General features: G+C 37.1%; 1 protein-coding gene across 1 annotated transcript; it reads right to left on the bottom strand.

The window, feature by feature from the left end:
* Positions 1–1,243: 1,243 nt before the first annotated feature.
* LOC139119795 (WD repeat-containing protein 91-like) lies at positions 1,244–25,399 on the bottom strand. The gene is made up of 16 exons (XM_070683696.1): positions 25,240–25,399; positions 22,647–22,801; positions 20,845–20,954; positions 19,953–20,074; positions 18,716–18,799; positions 17,338–17,441; positions 14,900–15,224; positions 13,006–13,255; positions 12,598–12,733; positions 11,375–11,471; positions 10,833–10,927; positions 10,413–10,578; positions 9,698–9,806; positions 9,133–9,245; positions 5,766–5,963; positions 1,244–3,687 (listed from the first exon to the last, which is right to left on the bottom strand). Exons 1-16 carry the CDS (start codon positions 25,366–25,368, stop codon positions 3,529–3,531), a joined length of 2,352 nt encoding a protein of 783 aa, XP_070539797.1. The 5' UTR covers positions 25,369–25,399; the 3' UTR covers positions 1,244–3,528.
* Positions 25,400–26,899: the final 1,500 nt, after the last annotated feature.

The raw sequence follows: 26,899 nt of genomic DNA, 5'->3' as shown, positions 1-26,899 counted from the left end.
TTCTCAGCTAAAAGCATATGCAATAGAGCTGTGAGCAATTATAGATTTGTTACTATTCATTCTAAACATACAGTACAGTACTGTAGCTGCCTGCACACAACACTTGGCATATGACACAGCCATGACACGGATGGTCCAAAGCTCCTGGTTATAGTGTAGGTTTGATTATAAACCCTTGAAAAAATTCTCCAGGGGCTACGGTTTTATTAAGAAACTGCTTAATAAAAAGTAAAAAAAAATTCAAAATGGGGCAAAATTGCTGATGTACTTCTCATGATGGATCAAACCATCAGATGGTAGGCTGACCCTTGACCTGTAAGCATGGACAGTTTTTTGCAAATACACTTCATACATTTTATTACTGTTGACACAGTTAATGAATTGCCAAATGAGCTGCCATGTGTATCTCATGGAGGTACAAGCTTACAGTACTGTCATGGATCATTCTACATGGTGTATGTATCAACAATTCCATCTGCGATGAGACACACGCATCCAGAAATACACAACAAAACTATATTTCTCACTACTTTGGAGGGTTTGTGGCTAAGGTATCCACTGATATTTGATCAATGTCAAGTTTAGAAGATCTATTTTGAATGATTAAACAACGATCACTTAATGACCCCTACATGTAGATAACCTTACATAATGTATTTTTGGTGGTACACGTTATTCAAAATTGAACATTCTGCTGCAAGAAAAGTACACAGTTTTGCTTGTAGGTACAGTGATAGTTCAGTACAGAATTCAGTAAACACAATTGGTTGTTACAGAATGTCCAATCAAAAAGGTAGATTCGTGCCAATGAAAATACCAATATGTAAGGTCAGGCCTGATGTGAGAGCCCACAGACAGGAGTCAGGCCTGATGTGAGAGCCCACAGACAGGAGTGAGGTATGATGTGAGAGCCCACAGACAGGAGTGAGGCATGATGTGAGAGCCCACAGACAGGAGTGAGGTATTATGTGAGAGCCCACAGACAGGAGTGAGGCATGATGTGAGAGCCCACAGACAGGAGTGAGGCATGATGTGAGAGCCCACAGACAGGAGTGAGGTATGTGAGAGCCCACAGACAGGAGTGAGGCCTGATGTGAGAGCCCACAGACAGGAGTCAGGCCTGATGTGAGAGCCCACAGACAGGAGTGAGGTATTACTAAGCTTTTCAATTCATGGAATATTGAAGGCGCATCCTTAAATACAAGAATTTTAGTAGACTTTTTCAAATTTACAAACAAATTTCAATATAACAAACACAGCAACACCATTTAATTTTCCTATCATCTTAATACAGACTTTACTCATGGGATTAATATACAGGCCTTCAACCATCAATAGCCCTTATACTGCTTATAAGACTACAATTTCAGATTGATCAAATTAGCCCTACATACATGTAGTTCTCATGTTATTATCATAAATACAACTTTAATCTGAGTCTCTCATTTCTAACTGGTGATATATGCCTTAATGTATACTATTGTACTGCTGATGTGATAGTCTGTTTTACATCTGTTGTCTTTGATTTGAAAAATTTGCAAAATACAGCAAATTTGGATGAACCCACATCAAATACATCTTTGGTTCTATGCATGGACTAACATCAAAAGGCACTGCTCAAAGGGAAGCAGTCGTTGGAACTGCGCGTGTGCGACTTTCTTGTTTACAAACAATGTATTTCATGCACTCTAAATAGATGCATCATGTCAACATAGCTGCAACATTTAAATTTTACAATGTACATTATGACTAACATCTTTTAACTTTCATTAATCGCCAACATACCTTGAATGCGGTGTTTACATCAGTCATAGGGGTCCCTAGCGACCTTTGAGCACAGTTCCAATGACTGCCTCCCTTTAACATGATTTAAATATCAGTGTTATGATGATAGTGAATGGTTTCAGAATTCTGTATTTACTGGAGGATATGGTTTGTTTGTTTCTTAATAAAACATGGAGGGAAGATAACATATGGTACATATTATACGTAAAATTACTTAATATGAAATTGTGATTGGACTCTTGGGATGAATGGCATTGTTGCACTGTGGTGTACAGTGAATGTGTACTTTATCAATTTCATTAAAAACTCTGCACAAATCTACAGAAGAATGCCGTAGTGACTAAAGATTTGACCTGACGTTGAGAAATGAGAGAGAGAGCAGTATCTGACAAGTGTCACTCTCTTGAACAATGAAGTGTACAATATTGAGAAATACAGTTTAATCCAAAATCAATGCCAACAGATTATCTTTAGAGAGTGACCACCTAAATTGTAGCAAAATTATGGAAATTAAGTGTTTTCACGGTACATTGATCTTTGGTCCAATCTTGCAGCTTTGTATAAAAGAATTTGGTTCTTAATTTTATTAGGAATACAGGAGTGAGACAGTCTGAGGTAATGAAAAACAGATCATCGGAGAAATGCCACAAAAGATGAATCAATATGAAATGAATAGATGTACATGTAGCTTCTCAATTCCAGACTAATACATTCAAAGCAAAATTTATTTTACAAATTGATCATGCTTGGAAGGTTGTTTAACAGGATAAGATCTGAACAAAAAACAAAATAAAACATTCTTTGCACGTTGGAAGATGAAAGATTAATGGGAGCTGATAAAGGATGTAAATTGTCATATCTAAAATAATAGAGTCTGTTTTTATCAAATACCAGACAAGTACTATTAGAAACTGAACAGTGCGCAAGTTACCTTGCAAGTAAGAACACATTTGAAATCGGCAAACAGTTACTTACTCTCCTCATTGGCACTCTACTTGTTTTATTGACCAGGAAAACTGATTGATTTATCATGCACACTGTTTATATGTCTGTCTGTAAAGGTCTGTCTGCCAACCCTTGTCAAAATTTCTTTCCCACATCACAATTTGCTGGCAAGACTTTTAACTTTGAAACATAAAATATAACAGATAATGACATTGTGAATTCAGACCTGCTTGCCTGTTCATCCAACCTTTCTGCACTAACTTAGCATTGCTGGTGTTTCATGAATTAAAGGTAATATAACATGTAGTGTTGATATGTGTTCTGTGCTGGGGTTTGTGTGAGCTCTGCGGTGGGGCATACTTGTAGTTTAAATTTACTGAATTACCATCGCATATACAGGATATGTTTTATGATTAACATGAATGCTTCACTAGCCAAGATATCTTCATTGAAAGCTGAATTTACAGAAATTGACACTATGGCAGTTTTGCATCTGATATATTCCAAATATATTCAAAAATGTTTCACTTCTTTACATCATAGTTGCACAACATAACAGTGGCAATGGCCATGACCTCTATGGCAATGTCTTTCTGTTGAATCCATATAAATGGGAAAGCTCAGCGTAGTGTACATGTAAAGATAATTCTTACCGTGATCATAAATAGGGTACATTATGATCAAATTCTCTCCTGCTCCTACTCACAAAGAATGTATTTTGACAATGAAAAACTATACATTACAGCCGCAATGCCCAAATGTGATATCTGATATATTGTACTCTAGATTTTACTGTCTTCATTGCGTCAGCAGAGTCGTCACTTTGATACGTCCATCCATTGATCCAGTGAGACACAACCCACAATTCATTGCTGTACTCCAGTCCACACTGACAACAGGAGTTCTATGACCTAGCAGGGTCAAAGTTCGGGTCAGCCCAGCAGTACTGTTTGGCAACTGAAATTGTATAAGATAATATTTTATAATTTCATTGCAAGTAAATCTGTGAAACGTTCATGAATGAATACATGCCACTGATCTCTGGCCTTTTCTATAAAAACTAACTACCCATAACTAGCAGAATAAAAATTCAAGAGCACAGAAGCAATTTTTCATCAAGTTGATCGATATTACAAATATTTCACAATATTTCTAAGTTGACTTGTTACTAGTAAGGTCCATTGTACTGATACTAAAAAGTACATGATGTTGGGTGAGCCTATACGAAGTAAGAAGACTTGTTCTTATTAAATGAATCTGCACAGCAAATGTGAATGGAAATTTCAGCAAAACTTAAAACTTTGAACAATGAAATATATTCTCAATCCTATGATAAACTGTTGATGACAGTTTCCTATGTAGTAAATTATACACAAGCACAGGATTAGTTTAATTGGTAAACTGTGTACTTCACTGGCAGCAGACTGATCAACTGCAGACCACATTATCACCTAGGTAAAAGTATCAATATGCAGTCACTTTCCGATTTCCTTAAATTTTCTTTGATATCTTTCTTTCAATGTATGTCACTGGACCAGTTTGTGAGTCACTGTTTATCAACTGTATATATCAGTGTATATAAACTCCATATGGAGAGAGCATTAAATCAATAATATCCAAATGAAGCCTTCTGAAAGATACCATTATTGTGCAGAATGTCCTGTAAAATAATGCTTGCATGCTGTACATCCATGTATAAGCCGTTACCCTATCCAAGTTTAGCTAAAATACGGGAATTGCACAAAAAAATGGACAACAGCATGAGTGGCAAGTCCTGGCTAAAACATCAAGGAAGAGGACCTTATTGCTGTTTAGATGTGAACCAGTAAAGGTCTGCTACTTTCTCACTCTATTCAATATGTACAGAGAAACTTTTTGTGGGATGGAGTGTGACTGACTCATATGACATGAATGTCATGAAAGAAAAGTGAGAAATGGTCACCTTTTTTGCATAGGTAAGCTACATGGTATCAAACTATGATAAAAATTGAAATTTACTGCTTTTATGTTGAAATAGCATGAGAAATGACACATCTGATGTTTTCAATAGTACAAGGATCCACCTCCCCTACTAGCTAATAGAACGGTCTTCAATTATGTTATGTGCACTGATGCATGAAGAATGACATTGAAGAAGCAGACTGTTGTTGTCTGTACCAGCTTACCTCTATTACAGTCTAGAGCAATATGACAACGTTTGGGAAAAGTTTTAACATAAAAAGTCTAATTTTGAATTTAGTGCTGACATGGCTGCAAATCTAATAAAATTATTCATCAGATTTCAAAGCAGTATTCTTATCCTTTCACGGATCAGCTTTTGCAAAAATGTACCCATTTTCTGTGAGAGTGTCACCAACATGATCAAGTTTGTAAATAGCTGCTCAACAAATCTCAAGAGACACTAATTCTACATTGTATAAAAGTTTGACCAGGAAAAAAATTGTGGTCATAGTCTTTGGTTTTGATATATGCAAAAAGTCAGCAAAATTAATACTGTCTTGTGGATGATACATAGGGACACCGATGTACAAACCCCTTCCCTATATTTTTTTTAATTTGTTGCTCACCTAGGGGTTATACTTAAATAATTACTGTAAATTCTCAAAGTGACTTGAACAGTGAATTATTTTCTCAATCCCAGGGTAAACGGTTGATGATAATATTCTTTGCAGTGCACTATACACTAGAACAGGATTAGTTTTATTTTTAAAATGTCCACTTCACTGGCAGCAGATTGTTCAAGTGTATGGTAGATTACATTGCTACAATGCCGAAAATGAATTTTATTGCATGTCAGCTTCTACTAATACATAGTGTTTCACCTAGACAGCGGGATGGGAAATTCCCCCTCTGTTGACATGTTGGCACCCCCCAGTAATTTGTCAAGAGGACACCAGCCCCAAATGAAATGGTCCCAGTCACACCTTAGAGATACAAGTAGAACACATTAACTGGTGAAATCCCCCTAAATTTTCTGGTACAGGTGGAAAATCCCCCCTGTTGATGCCATCCTGGATGAAACACTAAATACATACCTTGTAAATAACACCACCATCTGTAGCACACGTTAGTATATGAGTACCTTCAACATCAAAGGCAAATAGCTTTCCTCTTGGTGTCTGAACCTGTTTGTATCCTGAGTAACCGGACAAGACAAATGGACCTGTGGCACCTGCATGGATTGTTAGTTCACATATCTTCTGTCCAGGCCGATGTGCACTCCAGTTTATGAACTGGAAATTCAAACAGAAGAGATAATCTTGCAAATGTTTACTTTACTTATTTATCAGAGACTCAGAGCTATGCACACTGTATGGAATATTTGCTTTTGCATATATCTGGCAAGGATTTTTTGATTTGCCTAACTGTACACACTTGCCTAACTGACCAAGTACACTCTTGCATGGATTAACAATTGTTTTTTTTGCCTAACTATATACTGCAGTGTTGTCCTTAGAAGCCGGGTGCCGGGTAAATAACCCGGCTGTTTTGCATTTTTTCCCGGCTACTTTTGACGTCATTAGATTATTTTATAGACCTGTAATTTCGGGATTGCACTGCCAACTGTTAAACGGCACACGTATGATTAACAGTTTCGCGACCTCTTTCCCCGCATGGAACTGCACAAACATAAAACAGTTTCTAAATACCGTTTGTGGCTTTTTGAGCCCGATCTTTTATTTGTTAAATAGTGTGATTGGCTGATGGACGCGCCTATGGTGCTGTCTTTGTAACGAGCAGTGTAATTGGTTTGATTAGTATGAAGGTCATGTTAGGTCATGATTTTTAACGATGGCGTCAAAAAGAAATGTGGCGTCTGCCACTGGCACCTTGCCAATGGAATATTTTACCCGAAGAAAGCCCGTTCGAAAGGTATACTTGATTCCAAAAAGATATTTAGTTTACGTATGAAAAACTTCAATTTCGCTGAATTTGTGAGAAAAAAGCGCCAAAAAGATGTGATTCTGATCGATGATTCGAAGTTCATGAGACTGCAGCTAGTTTTAAGCCGCCGGGCTGGCTGCCAACGTCACGGTCACTACGAGTATATGATCTCAACAAATCAAGTTATTCTCAGAGCAATACCGACGCATTTTCTAGATTTAAAAAAATGAGCTAGAACTGATTTTTTTAGAAGCAACTGTTTATTTGAATGGGTATTTTCTTTTCATTTATTATTTTTACGTAATAGAATCCACGGTGACAGGCATGTGTGTTGCCGACCTGCGCATCATCGACGCGTCACGGCTCACGGCTTCACCTTTGCGCTGATCCCCAACAGGACAATACGTCGTGGATTCCGGCATGGGTTCAATTTCACTGCGCTTCTCCATGTTGAGTTGCCCGATAGTGTCTTCCGATGGACCCTCTGAATCATATTTTTCACGGACTCGTGGAGCCAATTTGAAAGAAAATAGAGTTGTTCCTTCCGACGCCTTGCTGCATATATATCTGCTTTGATCAAATTTGGGGACAGCGAGACGCGATGATCTTGCGCGGTTTGCATTTAATTTGTTGCAACATTTCTGTCAATCACTCACTTTGAGTCATAAGTTTCAGAAACTATCGCTAGCCTGAAAATTAGCAACTGACATGGTAACGTGCCTCTGACTCGACGCTGCCGATTTTTCAGACTGCACTCAGAGAATCTGAAACTTTCCACATAAAATGAGTGATTGACAGAAATGTTGCAAAAAATTTAATGTTAAAGCGGCACTAGTACAGAAATTTGCGAGAAATGGACACTTTCTCGCTGTATTGCGAGAAGTAAGCGAGAAAACATACTTTCTTGCAATCAAGCTGCGAGAACTGTGCTTTCTCGCATGCATCTGCGAGAAATTGAATTCTCGCAATCAATCAGCGAGAACTATGTTTTCTCGCTCTGCATCTGCGAGAAATTGTGAAATTTTTGTGAAATGCTTACACAGAAGAATACAATTTCTCGCAGATGCAAAGCGAGAAAACAAATTTCTCGCTGACTGATTGCGAGAATTCAGTTTCTCGCAGATGCTGAGCGAGAAAACACAGTTCTCGCCAGCTGATTGCGAGAAAATTAAATTCTCGCTGAGTTCTTGTGAGAAAATAATGTATTCTCGCTTACTTCTCGCAAAAAGCGAGAAAGTGTCCATTTCTCGCAAATTTCTGGCAAATTTCTGTACTTGTGCGGGCACTCATCTCGTCTTGTTGTCGCCTAAGCTCAGTCGCGGAGAGTGCTTTCGCAACCGTTCGCGTATAGAAAACTCATAACAATGAAAAAATGCGTAGAGACTCAATCCAATGCGATCGACTCTCTACGCATTTTTTCATTGTTATGAGTTTTCTATATACGCATTTTTTTTCGTAAATGCGAACACCGTTACAGTGAATTATCTTACCGATGTTGTTCTTAAGAAAGCGAATGTGTTTTGATTAGAATAGATTCGATGAATGAGTTTGATGGTTTTGGGGAAACTACTATGTGGTAATGAAGAATGGGAAATGAGCAATGAAATGAGCAGACAGCGGGTGATTTAAGATTAAATGTTACATCTTCACTGCAAATAAAACCATAAGTGTGTCATAAATAATACAAACAAAACAAAATCATGTTTGTTTGTTTTGTTGTATGTGAGCCACGTCTAAGACATACAACAAAAGTACTGTTTCAGTCTCAGCTAAATGTCACCTCAGATGTCACTAGAGAACACCATTTCCACTCCAAAATTTCATTTTTTTTTCGCCTTGCGAGAGGGGGACACCCCCTCTCGCGCTCTCCCCCCTCGTTCGCTACGCTCACTCGCCGCTCGGTCGCTACGCTTCCTCGCAGTCCAACCGTCTACTTTCTTATATTACCCGGCTACTTTAAATATAAGGACAACACTGATACTGTACCAAAAATTGACCTTTAATCACAAATGAAACGTACTGTAAAACACTTTGAATTAGCTGCATGCTTTTGAGCTAAATGGGAATTTGAATTGAATTTGAGGATTCTTAATTAGCTAAGAAAACACTTTGACCATTGCTAATGCAGGGAAATGTTTGAATTAGCAGCATCTTAAATTAGCAAACCCTCGACGCTAGCTAAATTAGCTAAAAGAGCATGCTAGTTGAAAAGACATGTGCAGTGGTTTTTGTTAAGGCCAAGATTAGCTGGGTCCCCAAGTAAGTTACTTCAGTTCCCCATTATATATCATTGTAATTCTATTATGGGAAAACAGAAATGTTACAGGAGTTTCAACACCATTTTTAACTATCTGCCCAAAATTAAGCAAAACACTAGTTAGGTTCAGTTGCATGATGGACTAATTTGGGTGAAAATAAACATGTGCAGGATTAATAAGTTGATTGAACCAGGAATTTATGTCTTCTGAGATTACTAGCCTAGTCTACAAGACAATAAACTACAAGAATTATATTTACCTTGCCATCAGCTCCCATGCTGTAGACAGAATTTTCATCTGGACTGAATTGGACACAGTAAATCTCACCAGTGTGGGCATGCCATCTTAATATGCATTCGCATCGATGCATATCTGTTAAATTATCAAACCATCATCTTGTCATTTAAACTAGAGCTGATGTCTACATTGTGCTGTGAAATGTCGTACAGTACCTCTGACTTTATGTAGCAAGTCTCATGAGACAAGTTGGAGATAAATGGTAGCAATGTCCAGTGTGTTCATACTGTATTTACATTAGGACTTCAGAGTGACTGTGCAATTACATGTACTACGCTCCTTAAATTCTGTTCACAATGGTAGATGAGGGGGTAATGTGCAGCATCTCAGAAGCTGTCAGCAGTAGATGAGATATGTCTTGTCTTGAAGAAAAATTCTTTTGTCTTTGATAATAGATATACCGGTATATTGCAAATGAGTGGAAGTAAAATTCATATTAACTTCACAAACCATTAAATATTTGTTGAACAGGAATATCTCTGTACTAAATATCAGGGTCTGAGCACATAGTTGAAGAGTGGACTTACCAAATAATCGTATCTGTCCGTCTGAGCCTCCAGTCACCATCAAATGTCCATTATGATTAAACTGTGTACAGTTAATACAGGCTGTATTGCTTTCAACTGGCAGAAGATGCTACAAAGAAACAGATAAGAGTGTTTTCAGTGAGAGATATGGCTTTATATGGAGGTTATACCAATGAGCAGATTATCCTCTTCTGGGAATTCTGTAAAAGTATACGAAGCAATGTATAAAAATGTGATACGGCAGGTATCTAGTTGGTTTCAGAATTCTTTTACATGTAATGGCTCTTGCATTTGCAAAATGTTAATTTCCCTTGTTTGGACAGTAAATCTGACAGACAGTCACACAAGAACAACATTTCAATATAACTACATAGTCTCTACGCTAAAAATCACTATAAATCCAAGGACCTTCAAGGATTATTTCAGATGTTTTCAAAAAGTATTGTGTGATATATACGACCATTTTCCAAAACTGTTCATGTAGCAAGCATTCGGAAACCTTCATGACAACATCCAATGCATTACTTAACAGTGCAGATGCTAGGTTGATTAAAAAAGAAATTCCAGGATTACCTCTAATTTTTCGGAGAACTTCAAGGAATGTACAAACCCTGCAACCATCATTGTGAGGGCAGGTTAGCATGGAGACGACTACGGTCTGTGCTCCATCATGATAATGATATGTGATAGCGCCCTCTGTGACAACATTGCTCACCTGAATCCTCATAGTTTTAAGATCCCAGTAGGCTAGGTTCCCTGACCGTAAAAGGGCTGACAAGTTCAAATATTCTGAATTGCTGACATCTACACTTGACCTTGTGGCCTTGCTAGCTGATGATATAAAATGTGACCCACTCGGATTGCAAGATAGAGATATTATTCTGTAAGAAGGAAGACACACAGAGTACAAAGAAGAATGAAAAGGTCATATTTACAAGCAACTTTGACACATGATAAAATCAATTTGACAATTTTAAAAACATAATCATGGGGTTTTTTGAAGTTCTTTTCCATCTTTTTTCATTGTGATTTTATGATATCTTTGAGTGGATGGAGAAAGCTTGTGTGAATGGATGCATAGCCTTTTGAATATTTCTTCTTGTGAGAAAAGTTAAACATTTCTGAACAGACTTACCTTGGACATGAAGAATCTGTTGCAACATCATGGAGAGTTTTCTTAGATTCAGTATCAAACAGTTTCACTGAACCATTGCTACTGCCCAGCAATAACTGAAGGGATAGAGTATTATCAAACAAATAAAATTCTTCTTAGATCAAGCAATACATTTTTCAAAGCAATATGAATATATTATGACAAACACTGACCACCCAATGACCATGGCTGGGATTGAGATAAATACTGAAACAGTGATGACAAAGATGACAACAGAAAAAAGAGAAGGATCAGCAGGAATGAGATTAGACGTCTGGGTAAGATCTGAATGTGTGAAAATCTGAATCTGAATCTTGCTCTGAGATTAGAATGTAATGAAATTTTAAGCTTGATAATGAACAGATTACAAATCAGAAAAAAAAAATTCCATTTTTGTCACTTTTCAGGATTTGAAGCAAGCAGCTTCAAATCCCAACATCTACCTATGGAATGAAGACAGTTTAGCAGTAATCCGTGTTTACAAACTTTTGATTGTCTTTTCAAACAAGCAGAAATATACTCACAAGTCTTTCAACTTTTGTCACCCATTCCAGAGATAGCAACGGTGATTTGGACATGATTGTAGCACTTGTACTTGTAAACGGTGAATATGTCCATACTCTACAGGATCCATTCAAAGCCAAAAGATAAAAAAAGAACAAAACTGAAGTATTTCCTTTAACTCATCACCCCTGTACAGTATGTAGACATTAAAGTTAGCCTTATAATTATTTGGCAGTCCAAGGGTTAAATATGATCAGGTTTGGTGATATTTTTCAATCAATGTTATCTGTATAATCTTTACTTTTTGTAGTGAACTGATCCCCATAGTGACTTTCTGAGATGACTGTAGTTCTAAGAGGGCAATGCATATTACACAGCATGTTTTGCCTTGTCAAGTTTTTAGAACTATCAGCTGAAATTTCTTGTCATTTTCATAACACATCATCATTTTTTTCAATCATTAAATAAGCTGTATCTATATCTTTTGGCTAATTTTTTAGAACTTTTGTTTTGTGGTTTCCCTACACTTTCTGCATTGAATCCCTAAACTGTAATTTAATGCCAAGAATTTAGCACATCAACATAACCTATATGAGTATAATCTACATTGTTATTGTTGAAAATTGTATTCAAGTCCAGACTAGAATTCATTTGTAAACAATAAACAATGATCACTACACACATACAAGCTGTGTTGACAAAAAGAATACTCAAAATTTCAGCATGACAAACGGATTAGGGTCAGACACGGTAGTTGATATACAGAAGCAGAATACTGAAAAACTTGCCACAAGTTACAGCGTATGTCCCTTTAACTTATTTAGTACACCTGTATCTTAACAAATGGTTAGCTGTAGATAGCTTGTAACACTAGAGGGCGTTTGCAGGATGCACTAGTTGCTTGATGAGCAAGTAAATACTGCTAAACAGTTTGCATTGTCCAAGTTATATACAGATGCCAGGAGACCAGTGAGTTAGTCTACGAAATGTTAGAAATCCTTCAATAGTTCTAACCCAGAACAATAATGATGCGACATATTCTACAGACTGCAATACGCCCAGATCACATGATGGCAGTACATATGTACAAACAAACTCATGGATATGCATATGGAAATATTGTGCACATATTTCTATGTGCCTTTGTGCATATAGGTTTATTGGACTGTCATGTGTCCATTCAAATTTGGGATTTAACCTAATGTGATAACTACCAGTTACCTGTACGTATGCTATGACTTACTTGACAACACCGTCAGTATCTGCACTGGCCACTGATGTACCGGTGGATGAAAACCTACATTGTGTGATTGATGAATGGTGTTCTATGTATTCATCCTGACTTAATATGATAAAAGGCTCCCCAGTACCAAGGTCATCTGAAAGATGAAAAATCACTGAGAATTATTTAGTTCTGCAAAGAAACAGTTAGGCAAAACAGGCTGGGGATACAGCACTGACCATAATGGTACATTTAGGAAATTTTATTTCAGTTAAACATTAAATAAAGAACACTGAAGAACATTTTATTAGTGCCATGAGTAACAACTTGAAAAAAATATACTCTATTTGGAGCGACACTGTAGCATATCAAATCAAATATCCAGGATTCCAAATCATCCATTACCCAGGATTCCAAATCATCAATTACCTTGCCTCTTACTGGCAGCATATTCAACATTTCCCATAGTGCTTTGTGTTTGTTGGTTTGATGACTTCTTTCCATCTTTCTCCAGTGCTTCACTCAAATTAATGCCTGTATCCGTGGTACCGTATTCAGCAGATTGGATATTTGAGACTTGTCTTGGGGACGGATTGTTAATTGGTGCCTTGGAGAATAATTCCTTTCGGATTTTATCATGTTCTTGTAACTTGTTAGGTTTCTGTTTGGGCACAGTCCACTGTCAATGAAAGAAGATTACCATTCACATGGACATCAAGCTAACGTATCTGGCTTTATCTCAAAAGTACAAGGAATCACTGAGTACTAAATATGATTACAATCTTATCTTAACACAGTATACCGGTGGGGTTATGGTAGTATGTGCCTTGAAAGTGAAAGACTTTTAACTTTTGCTCAAACTTTCTTCATGCAAACTTATAACCATTCTCTTTCAAAGTCACAAACCAGCGGTTATTGTGTTACTATAAATTTACTGATATTTGACATTCAAAATGGCTGCCATCCCTGTGTTATCTCTCTGAGAAAAATACAATTTCCGATTTTCACAAAATAAGATGGTGAAAGGTTCATTTGCCACACAAATGGTACATTAGAAAGGTACCGGTATTGCAAAAATTTGAGAGTCTGAATATCTGTTCATGAGGTGCATTCGTATTTAAGTAAACAATCCTTTTTCCCATTATTGGACTAATGGATCTGATAAATATCATAAAATTATCTGTAATTTCACTATGACATGGCAAAATGTACAATTGTTACATGACAACAAAACGGACCGTGATTGCAATAAACTTTATGAGACAAAATGATGATACATGTAAGTTTTCCAAGAAGGGCTAATTAAACTACTGTGTTACCACACAAGCTAATTCACATTCTTTGAGATAATTTCATCTTCACCTTCAAAATGATTAATTAGCATCACATGCGATTACTCATGCTATAAAATAATGTACCACATATTTCTTGGCATGTAAATGTCTAGCCCTGACAGAAAGGAGTTCATTTAATCTATATTCTCTATCCAATACAACACTATGAGTAATCTCTTCATAAGATTGACAGACTCAGAACACAGGGCTTCATATTGTCTTCATAGGGATATATTCTTCTGGTTCCCTGGCTTCTATTACAGCTGAAGAGGGTATATTTGGCACACCAAATTAGATAATCACCCGGAAACTTAGCTGAACAATTTGCTATATGACCTGGCATTTACCTAAACAAGAGTCTGTTTTATATTGTATGAAGGCTGACAATGAATCCCTGTTCTACAAACAGGAGCTATGGATCAAAAGTTTAATGTTTACAAACTTAGCCTATCACTGGTGCAAAACAATTTGATTAATTCAACAGCAATACTACCATTCAAGTTCCTACATATACACTGACTTTAAAGGGACAAAGTCGGCCATTTTTCATGAATTTTGTTTGATACGAGATACTACTTATATTGTTTGACATGTTAAAAGATACTGAATGAATGGGTGACTGTGCATATATTTGACCCTGGTTTTAGACACGATCAATGAAACCATCGCAAAAATGAATTAATGATCATTACCATTAATTCATTTTCTTGATGGTTTCGTTTATCGTGTCTAAAACCGTGGTAAAATATATGCATGGTCATCCATTCATTCAGTATCTTTTAACATATCAAACAATGTAAGTAGTATCTTGCATCAAACAAAATTCAGGAAAAATGGCTGACTTTGTCCCTTCAGGTGACAGCCATACAAACAAGCAGCTTCTTTACAATTGCCAATGTTTAAAGACATTTCCACAGTACTTTCTGTATTGATTCAATCATTAATCATTTTTGCAGTTTCTACAACTAACGACACTCTGATTTGTTTACCTGTTGTTGTTGTTGTTGGGTAAATGTTTGTTGCATTGGTTTACCAATTTTCCCTCCACTGTCTTTCAACTTCACCTGTGCAGATCCACTGTCATCCTTCTTCAATGCAGTCACATTTGCTCCAATTTTCCTCGTTGTTGGAATGCTGCTGCTGAGTTTGGAATTGTTTGTTGCCATGGTAACAGCTGTTGAGTTGATTGGCACATTTCCACTTGTTGCTGCTGTTGCTGCAGCCATTTTCTTTCTCTGCAGAGGAGCTGACAGCGGTGCTTTCAGTTTCTGTACAATGTTACTCTTTGGTTGATATTCTTTAGACATATTTTCTCTGTTAGGAAAGTTATAACATATTATATAGGTCACTCCATACTCATTACTTGCTTTCTGTCTGACGAATCAGTTTACAATTTTAGGTTTCAATTTTATTATTTCTTGATCATACATATTCCAGTATAATATGATTTCACTGCGTCAGCATGTGGTAACAAGGACTTTACTCTTTTAAAACTTTGTATATAATACATTATGATTATACATTGAACATTTTCTCCAAGAAATTCTCTTATTTTGTCTATCTTTGCTTTACAGCTGAATTTTTAAAAAAGAAAACTGACGTAAGAAGAGATAATTGCAATATTCTTCCGTATTAGTAGCCATGTTCGTGTAAGCACCTACCCTCAAATTTGAATGAAAGTTTCAAATTAAGATAAATTCAGGCAAGCACCCCTCCGTTTCTATAAGCACTATGGTAGAATTTCATAGGAATGATGAAACACATATTTCAGGCAAACACTGGAATATTGTGTCCTTTGAGATGTTGAAACAATTAGATATTATTCCCTAATATTTTTCTTCGTTCAGCGTAGGAAAATACGAGTGACGTAATGACTGTGTCACCACGAGTCGAAGACGAGTGGTGACACGGTCATTACGTCACGAGTATTTTCCGAGCTGAACGAAGAAAAATATTAGGGAATAATATACTTATCACATGCACAAGCCAAGAATTCGTTATTTTTTGCAAAATAAAATAAGTTTTCCATGACGATTCCGCGTTTAAACTTTTGAACTACTTTCGAATAAATATCAGTACGCCGTGCACAAGTTGTCAATCATTTCCAGTCGTCTGTAGTGTGCGTCAACGCTCAAGTTCGTTCGTGTGTGGAGCAAATGACAGCTCTCGGTCTACACGTAGGCTACCTTCCGCAAAGTTATACTCTATTTCAAAGATAGTATAGTCCTAAAAATTTATCACAGAGGAAGATACGCTATTTTTCGGGAACAAATATCGACTGAATCTCGACGGCGCGAACACTGCAAACGTCGCGCCTGACCCTGCTTGCAATGCGTACGGAACCCACGGTATACGCGACCAGCTTCGAGTTTGTTGTTTCCGCAAATTATTCACGTAATTCCTTCGGAATATACAGGCGTTACACTCTTGTGTTTACATTGTTCTGATTAGTAATGTCGTAGTCTGTGAAAATATCGATTTCATTACTTTTGATCGTGAGAGAAACATCGGCCGCCATGTTGTTTGTTTACATATTTACGAGCACACCGAAGATCGACAAAAAAAGGTCCGACGCACCAAAATTGATGACATAGACGCGGGTTGTCGTGACGTAGAACGACCAGAGAATAAATCCCGTATTTTTTGTTTGGAGACGACAAACTTGGCTTGTGCATGTGATAAAAGACTTTATCATTCATTCATGGCGACTGTCCGGGAATTACATTATTGTCTATGCTTTTCCTTTTGTTTATTAGTTTTAAAATAAGAACTGGCTAAACTTCACAGGTGTTTGGCTCACACAATATACAGACCTGTGGTTGCACTTGCATCTGTAATCAAAGGATGTCATATTTATACACAAGCATTGTTTGTTTTAATGCCTTTTCCATATTTAATAATAGTAAATACAAAAGAAATAAAGTTGCCAAAAAGAAATTGGTAGCGCAATGGTGTCGATAGGTCAAGACCGCAGGTTATTTGTATAACGCTACAATGCAGTTGCAGTCAATTTTGGACATATCAGGGTTTGGTCTGGTTAAACACCCAACATTATTTCTGAAGAAAATTACATGTTCCGGACCCTGGGTGCTTATACAGAGAAATACGGTACATAAGAGTCAATGGTTTGGAGTGTAAAGGTTGGCCACTATTGCTTTGAGATGGCCCCATGTATTGTGGGTACTATTTTGCAGTCAATGAACCTAAGGTCCCATCCTTGATGATACCAAGTTGTGTTTCTCCTCAGAACCTATACAGTGTACCAGTAAGGAATCACACTGACTCCCTCTGCCTCCAAATCACCATTACTTACCAAACCATCTAAGGAGATGTAAAATCATTCACTGAACTTTACACACTGGTATGTACTTGGTAATGAAGGATGTGAGATATCAAAACTGAACCAAAATATTGAAGGAACACTTACTTTGGTATATCAGCAAAGTCTTCATTGATTTCTTTGATGGTTCCAAATACCACCACTGGGTCTGTCTGGGATTGCTCCATGTCTATTCTCTTCAAAACTGAAATCTGAGGGAAAAACAACAACAAAATTGTTATCACTTTCATCTTCAACTAGATGTATTTCCAAGAAATAACTCAGAAGATTAACTTTCTAAGTTTATCTCTGTGTATAGATGTGTGTGTGTAAATTAACTCTTTACTTACACCGGAATTATTATTATCATACATTGTACTTCACCTTTTCCAAAACAGAGTTAACGTGCAGAAAAGCAGTGCCCTATTGAACTAATTACTTGACTCAAATCATAACTTCTATGAAAATGACTTTATCAATTTCAATCTGAGGTAAAAATCCTTCAAAATTGAAACACCTAAACTTTTGCTCAAACTTTCCTCAAGAATTTTTGTTCTGTATGTCAAGTGGAAGATCTTCTTCTACGCCGCATAGAACATTGAAACACCCACTATTCAGCTAACTTGTCAAGACAATGTGTATATGTGGAACATTGAAACACCCACTATTCAGCTAACTTGTCAAGACAATGGGTATATGTGGAACATTGAAGCACCCACTATTCAGCTAACTTGTCAAAACAAAGGGTATATGTGGAACATTGAAACACCCACTATTCAGCTAACTTGTCAAGACAATGTGTATATGTGGAACATTGAAACACCCACTATTCAGCTAACTTGTCAAGACAATGTGTATGTGTGCAACATTGAAACACCCACTATTCAGCTAACTTGTCAAGACAATGGGTATATGTGGAACATTGAAACACCCACTATTCAGCTAACTTGTCAAAACAAAGGGTATATGTGGAACATTGAAACACCCACTATTCAGCTAACTTGTCAAAACAAAGGGTATATGTGGAACATTGAAACACCCACTATTCAGCTAACTTGTCAAGACAATGTGTATATGTGTGAAGTGTTGAGACTAGATTTCACTGGTCAACAACGTCAATGCAATCTAGATGATGAGTTGACAAGCTGAATGGTGAGTGATTCAACATGCTTCGGGCAGTACAGCAAGAAGCTGTAATTTACATTAAAAACAAAAATAGCGAAATAACCATAAAGAGTTACAGCTACTGTTCCTTTTTAAATTTGATCATTATTTACACATGCCAGTTGCCATAGTTACTTCAACTCTGTTGTGATCTGGCCTGATCAAGTGACATTATCTTTTCCTTTATCCAAACTACAGTACATGTATTCAAGGAAACTTAGGTCCCACCACTGTACCAGCATAAAACCTGAACATTCAGCAAGTACATGATATAAACTTAACAAATGGAAAAGTTTTAAAACTGAAAACTTTGACTCCTTACTTGTTGTTTGAGTTGTTTGTTGTCTTCTTCAAGCTCCCTCCTCTTTTCCTGCTCCTCAACAAAACTCAGTAAAACTGGCAGCGGTAAAAATCAGTTAAGGTCAAAGAGTTTTATGTCATCATACACATGTAGAATACATGGTATTCAACACAGAATAAATTAGGTACATATTGATGAGGAAACTGTTCCCTTGCATGTAAAGCCATGGATTGACATTTTTCTTACTAGAAACATACCTTTCAGATGTGTGTACTCTGAGGAGCATAGCAAGACAGAATGGAAACTGGTGAATACATTGATAGTTATGATGATGTTTCAGTCTCATCTTTCAAGTGGAACTAATATTGAACATTAAATTGTGCAAGAAATTGCAATCCATGTGATCAGTGAATGGACTGAATCAAAAGGGATTTTTCCGCAGTAGCTACTGCTGGTACATATTAAAGGAAAACCATTGACAAACACTACTTGGGTCTGTATTTTAATGACTGCAATTTACAATTTGGATAGGCATGGGAACAGTTGTAACAGACAACCTACAACAAACTTATGTTGGAACATCACATTGTGGGCAGAGAGCAGAAGCCATTTCATTTTTATTTTGTTTACTTGAAAGTTGCAAATGTAGTTTTGGAATAGTCTAAAACCGATGAAGTTTAACATGCATGTCTAGATTTTTACTGTGAAACACCATGCAAGACTGATATTTTACACTAAACATCAGTAGGATAGAGCAATATGGACATGGGTACCATATATGCTATGAAGTATAATAACCGAGAGAAAATACTTATATGCTATATACCAATTGCTGCAATCATTTACTAAGGCATACTACCTACAACAAACTAATATTTGGTATTAATATGTAATCATTAAAAAAACTACGATTTGTATAAATCTCCCCATCTTTCACTAAATAGGTTATTAATGCAACCACCAAGACATTGTACTTAACACCGCAAACCAGATAAGTGTTAAACCCTGAGACACAGACTATCTATAACAATCTAGACTACATACCGCAATATTGCAAACATGGTATCCTGGTACATAATGTATATTGCAATCATCCAGCCATAGTATCCTGATGTAATTATGAATTTTATGAAGACAGCTCTTGTTAACATGCTGTATCTTTTTGTGTTTTATTGGTTGATTCTTCATGTATTCATTCATTAATGCACTCACTCTATCTCTTTAGCTTTTTAGTATTTTAATTATCAGAAAGGATATGCATGGACTGGAAGATGATACTGAAGAAATTCTGCAGTGATATGGTTAGCGTCTCTTGCCACATCTTGGTAAAATACAGTTCAAATGTTTGATTCTGTTCTGGGTTTTTGATGAATGGAAGAACTGTAACAAAGGCAGACAGCAGTAGATGTGATTTAATTATGAAAATTACCACAGATCACGGGAAATGGAAACATTGCATGCAACACTCTGTGTATGTGTATGTGTATGTGTATGTGTATATGGGTAAAATGCAAAATATGTACAGTCAAACCTCTCATAGTGGTCACCCTTACAGAGCAGTCACCTCTTTATAATGGTCACTCTTTATAATGGTCACTCTTTATAATGGTCACCTTGTGGCAGTCCTGTTACATTTTACATGTTAAAGACCCTCTACAGAACAGCCACCTCATTTAAGAGGTCAGTGTCCACATGTACAAAAATCTGGGTGTAATGGTCAGCATATCTGACTCTGAATGACCTCTATCATAAAACTTGGACTGAAAGCAAGAAATAAGTTTATGTTATGTACAAAGGCTGTAAAGTAAGCTTTCAAATATTTGTCATACTTAGTTCATCTTCTCTTTTTCAGAATATTATTGGTTTATGTGAAATTATCTGTAACCCTTATCCTGCCAGTTCATTTGTCAACATCACAAAGTTGGTGAAAAGCAGTTAGTGATATGTCCCGTACATTGGACTTGTACATCTGAAAGCCCATGACACAGATACTGTACTGTAAAGATAATTTTAATTGATTGAACCTTCTGTAACATACCATACCAAGTAGGTGAAAATGTGCGTAGGTTTTGGCTCAACATAGCTTTTGACTGACTCTGCAAGTGAAAAATGACAGGCCTGGCAGGATAACTATTAAACATGAAACTCACCAAACCATTCCTTCCATTCTGGTTGCATTTGAAGTTCAGCAGCCATCTTGTCAAAGAATTCACTAACTTTGTCATTTCGTCCATTCTGAACAGCATGGATGACGTAAAGTCTGAGAAAAATGGAAAAAAATAATGTGACATCCACACAGCAATATGTAACTCTTGCAAAATGCACATGACAAACAGAACTCACTGAGTTTAGGAGGAAGGGTTTCACTCAACTATGATTATCAAATTTGTGCCGACTACACTCTACAATTATGCTGCAGAAAAAAACAGCATACCGGTAAGACTGATATTTGAAATCATTGTCCAGATTTTGTTCGAAATGTTTTTGTTCACTTGTTACTCTTCCAATAGCCTGTTCCAGTAATTTCTCATATTAGGGGGAAATCAAGTCATCATTTCACTGTCAGATTTTCACACTTCCAAACTACAGTACAGTGGAAGCTTAAGAGGTTTGACATCAAATACACTGATTTTTACTTCAGTGTACTTGCAGTGAATGTGTTCCAATCATCCACAGTCACTTATAGAAAGAATTGATGTAAATATTAAATTTTGATATTTAAATACATATTTTTCTTTTCTGGGAAAGAAGTACACTACTGCTATTACCACAGTACTAGTGTACCCTAAAGGGAAAAAAAACAACTTGAGTCAAATTAAAGAAAACTAAATTTCACATGAGTCCAAGACTTGCATGGCGCAAAGCACCACATGGTGCGTCACAACATTTCTAAATAGCTGGAGATGCATATCTATGATTATATTTGGAGGTGAAGATATTTCTGATGTAATTTTGGGGTTTCTGTTGACAGAATTCTCATCTCCCAAAGAACCTAGCTACCTGCCATAATTGTGTATTGTAATTCATCATACATGGCTAGAGAGGATAAATGGTCATAAAGTAGTTCCAAATGCATTTATTTTCCACTCATGTAATAAACATTTTATCTGATGCACTGTACAGAGGCACTCCGCACGCTAAAAACTGATACAGGTCTGCATGTCAGTCATCAGTGTACTACATGTATGCGCACATACTTTGTTATTTGCACGAAAGGCCATATTACCTGTTGGAGATATAGCGCCATCTATCATTGCATGCCTTTCTCAACTCATATTCTCATGCAAAGAATGTGAGAACACAACCAAACCAACAGCGGCCCTACACTGACTGATCGCTTGAACAATGAGACAAACCTAATATCAGCATGAACTCTTTAAAGCCCAAATAGCGTTTAAATTTACATGCCACTTTCGACACTTATGACAGTGTTATAAAATATTTCAGTATTTAATGGAGCTTTTTCAAAGAAAACTCTGGGAAAACTTATGACAATTTGAGATTGGTTTATTACACACTCGCAGCTATTGTGGATTTAACAATGCTGTACTCATTTATTTTTTTAACAGAAACTCATTGAAAACATCAATTGATGAGGATTATCATTTCCACATTTTTTATAGCTGTGTCAGTGGCAGGTCAAATTAATTGTATTTTCCATGGGTTATGAAGCTTTACCTTGCCCCATAATGCTTCAAATTGACTTAGCAGACACACTGCACAATAGAGAAAGATTAAAACTTAACACTTCTTAGTTATGCATTATCTTGAAGGAAAACGGAATGCCACTCAGCTCATTTATATGCATTTATATCCACATCAATATTTACACATTGGTATTTGTTCTATTCAGGATCTCGTACCTTCCTGCGACGCCCAGGCAATAGTCAGCTCTCAGAAGGCATTTTGATTGACAATACATTAAATTACAATCTTCAGAAGAAAAACTCACCTCAACAAGCTAAGTTCGAGTCTCCTGACTGTAGAATTATATGTGTATTCAAGACGAGCAAATATTCTTTTGTCTAAATGTTTCCAGTAGTTCTTGAGTCCATCCAAATCATACACTGCAACAAAGCTATATAGATGATCCACTATTTTGTCAGACTGTAATTGAATAAAACAGAACATATAGATGATCCACTATTTTGTCAGACTGTAATTGAATAAAACAGAGCATATAGATGATCCACTATTTTGTCAGACTGTAATTGAATAAAACAGAGCATTGTTAAAACTTCAATGAATAGTTGTTTGTTCTTCCTGTACAGCCTGCTGTAGATGACTTGCCTTTTGGAGAGAACACTTTCTAGCTTTCCATTGTAGGTGGGGATACACAAGATTTTGGTACAATGCGTGACATGTAGCACAAGCCAATAGGCAAGTGCTATGTCACGCATTGTACCAAACACGCACACAGTATCCAACGATAACATACACATTACATTCATCAACATCGTATTTTATTCACATCCAACGTGAACATTTAACTTGTTGAACACTGACTGTTACAGACGCCTAGACACAAATGGGTCAAGAGATCAAAGCAAAAGACAAAGTAACAATTTTTTCATAAATTTATTGGCTTTTTTGCATACTAAAAACAGAATTGTCTCACTCTGTACCATACATGTATACGCCAATTGCTGCAACATTCGTATGTGAACAGTGAGGTCACAGGTGCTATTTTGATGAATAATTTGGACGTTGACTGTACCAGAAAATGTGCATTTTTTAAATTATCCAGACTTGGGATGACAGCAACTGTGATCAACAGTTGTGCAGAGTGTACTGCCCGATTCAGTGAGAGTTGGAGATGATACTGCTTGTTGCATCTGATGTCAACTTTCATTGCAGTCGCAGGGGCCAGGACAGGAGTGATTGAACTTCTTGGTCTACATCGTTAGAACACCTGACCTGGTTTGTTATAGTTTGAACTTTTGGAAGGAATATCTGACACACCATTACTCTGAGGAAGTGTCAACTTATTTGTGTATTAATGAATACTAGCTTCATTTTAAAGAGTGGTATTATAAAAGTTCATTTTGTGTTGCGTCTCGACTCCCACTGAATCAAGCAAAGTGCATGGTGCACTTTTGCACCAATGCAATGATTTATGTACTCCATACCCAAATGTGCTGCTTCGAAGATTTCTTTCATCATTGACCTCAACTTATTTTCACCAAGAGATGAGTTAAAAACCCATATTTCATCCGTGTATTGAAATTCGGACTTTGGTCTTTGAAACAAGCGGACAGTTTTGGATTAAATCCAGATATGTACGTTCAAAGGCACCAACTGGACAATATTCAAATATGCTGGTTTAGGGGCCCATTTTAGCACTGCTTTCAGTGCTAAAACAGTATTTTAGCTTCAGTGGAATTGTCCTATCAGAATGGTGCATGGTAGCATGATACAATATAATTATATACATCAGGGCTCAAAATTAGCGGTACTAAGTCCCGTGTCAACAGCCTACCAACTTTTCCCCGGGGCTACCTAACCCATGAAATGGTAGCCTACACAGACTACCAAAGCCTGGGACATGAAATTACTTAGCGGGCGACATGATGTTGATCGCTGTGAGATGACCGACCCTCAAACAGTCAACCCAGCTGGACACAGAAAGGCCAGACTATAACTTTGTTGTGCAAATTAAAAGGCGACAGTGCGGTCTACTTTGTTGCGACAAACTTTCAATAAAATATCATTATCTGAACTGATGTACTTGGATGACAGGTTCGGCAAATGATGGCCAATGAAAATTCATTTTCATAGTTATTTCATCACAATGTATTAATCAAGGCTTGCAAGGCTGGGGAAGTGAAATCTGGCGATGCGAAAAAGGCTTGTATCATGGAGGTAGCTTGAGGACGGAAAATGAAAGGATTTTAGGTAAAAAGACATCCTCAAGTTTTAAAGACCTGTACTGCAAAATCATAGAAATTAGAACCTTTTCTGAATCTTGGCCTGGATCGGTATGCACACTTAAATTTTAGACTAAACGAGAAGACTGAAAATTAGTGGACACACCTTTGATTGCAAACTAAAAGGTATTTTCTTAGGGGCTCTAAAGAATACATGATGGTGTGAGTGGGCTCCCTAGGTTATAAACAATTCAAACAAATTCTTTGTGTCCACTAATCCTAATTGCCGACTAAACTACTTACACCATGTTCCACAAGGCATAAAGTATAGCATGTCACGGTCTGTCATAATATACAGCAAACGAGGATCGTCCTTGGCTCTGCAATAACTTGAACACTACATCAAAGCATATCCGAGAAAAAGCCTTAGATTTTATGAGAATTTTGAAACGGGCATTAACTTTTGACGCACAGATGTACGATCTTATTTGGTTTCACGATACACAAAAACTACACTGCTTCGACCCGCCCCCTTAACCACTGACAGTTTCCAAATAAATCTCATACACTATGTTGATTGTTGTTGTGAACACGAAAGAGGAATATCCTATTTCTGTGGTCGATTACTTTCGTTCAGTGGCACTACAACAGAGATCTAACTTCACATCTTTTACTCACCCGGAAAGATTTATCTCTGTCAGACTTCAGGTCAGCTTCAAAACTTTTCAAAGTTGTCGTAAAACCTCGGTACAAGAGATAATCTCTTATCAGTACGTCGAGTCTCCCTCCAGCAGCCGCCATTTTCATAACTGAGATCAGGGGAATCCCAAAAGGTCAGGGGTTTCTGTAATAAACAGCGCCCTCATACTTTTGGCCACAGGCTGCTGTAAATTCCCGGTTCGCGGTTCAACAGTGATAAAACCATAATAAAACTAGTAAATAGTGAACAAATATGTTGTCCGTTCTCACTCGGGGTTCTCACGACGATGACAACCAGCCGGCCTTGGTTGGCACTGCCAAGAACATTTGGGGAACGAGCACAATCAACATGAGGGCAGAAGAGAAATGGGGAGGGAGACGAAAAAAACACTGTGTCGAGGGCCGACTGACTGAGAAAAAGCCTCAGATACAAACTGTGGTCTATGAAAATAATGACCTTGTATAGATGAAGTGATGCTCCATTAAGCCTATTGGATTATTATAATCGTCAGTCATCGAAGTACAGCTGTTTCATCGGACAACGTTAGAAAACAGTTTTGCAGTAACCTTGTTCTCCGGGCTTGTTCTACCTCATTCAGAGTAGTGATGTATTTGTACAAATGATTTCAATCAATCAATCAATCTTTATTATACTCAACTCACACTAGCAGAGAGTGTGGTATGGTACATTCCAAAATTGGACAAAGTACAAAACTGAACACTTTCGAGAGGACAACAAAGTATCCAAGTCGTACAATAAGCAAACTGTTTAACAGTGGGAAGGCTACTGGAGGGTCAGCACAAATCAGTGTTCTTCAAGAATATAGCAAGATCTAGAAAATTATACTCCATAACCCTTTTAAGGGCCGTTTCTTTTTGTGTGACACCGGAAAAAGTGGAGCAATCTATTCCACTTTCCTGTTCAGTGATAAACTTTTTACATGAGAATAATAAATGAAACTCATCATCTATTTCATTGCTATCACATCTGAGACAAAGTCTATCTTTCAAAGGCAATTTTGGCTTACTTTTCCTACCCAATTCAATATTTAAACTATCATCACTCAATCTACATTTCGATAAAGCTCTGCGAAGAGTAAAATTTGACAAATTATTTAAGCATTTTTCAAAATAAAATCCGGTCTTGAAAGTTCTATATGTACGCAATTTATTACTACCTCCATTTTTTCTTGTGTACACATGCTTATGGGGCGAATAGTCCCAGCGCTGAATAGCTCACGAGGGACTGTGGTGTTTCCGGTAGAAGGCCACTGCAGTATGTTTCTGCATGGGAATGGGAATTTTCAGTGGAAATTTTTTCACAGGACAGGGGAAAATCTAGTTTTTTTCATCTCTGGGTAGGTAGCTTCATGTCTGCAGGGGAAGTGGAATGACAAATATTGAGGGAATTTTTTTTCAGGACAGGGGAAATCGCCCGGTGGTGGCAGTCCCCGGGTTGGTGGGTACCCATGCGCGTTACCAAATTCACGGAAAAGGGAGTGTTTTTCTTCAGTCATCTCGGAGATTCTAGGTCCGTGAAATCGAGAAAGAGGGGTACTTTTTCAGAGTAACCTCCGAGATTAGGGGTAGTCCTTTCATAATCTCCCTAGGACACTAAATCTGGTCTAGTCTCACTCAC

The sequence above is a fragment of the Ptychodera flava genome, chromosome 20, assembly GCF_041260155.1.
Source record: "Ptychodera flava strain L36383 chromosome 20, AS_Pfla_20210202, whole genome shotgun sequence".
Classification (NCBI taxonomy): domain Eukaryota; kingdom Metazoa; phylum Hemichordata; class Enteropneusta; family Ptychoderidae; genus Ptychodera; species Ptychodera flava.
The sequence above is the reverse complement of the archived record's forward strand: the minus strand, read 5'-3'. Positions and strand labels throughout refer to the sequence as shown.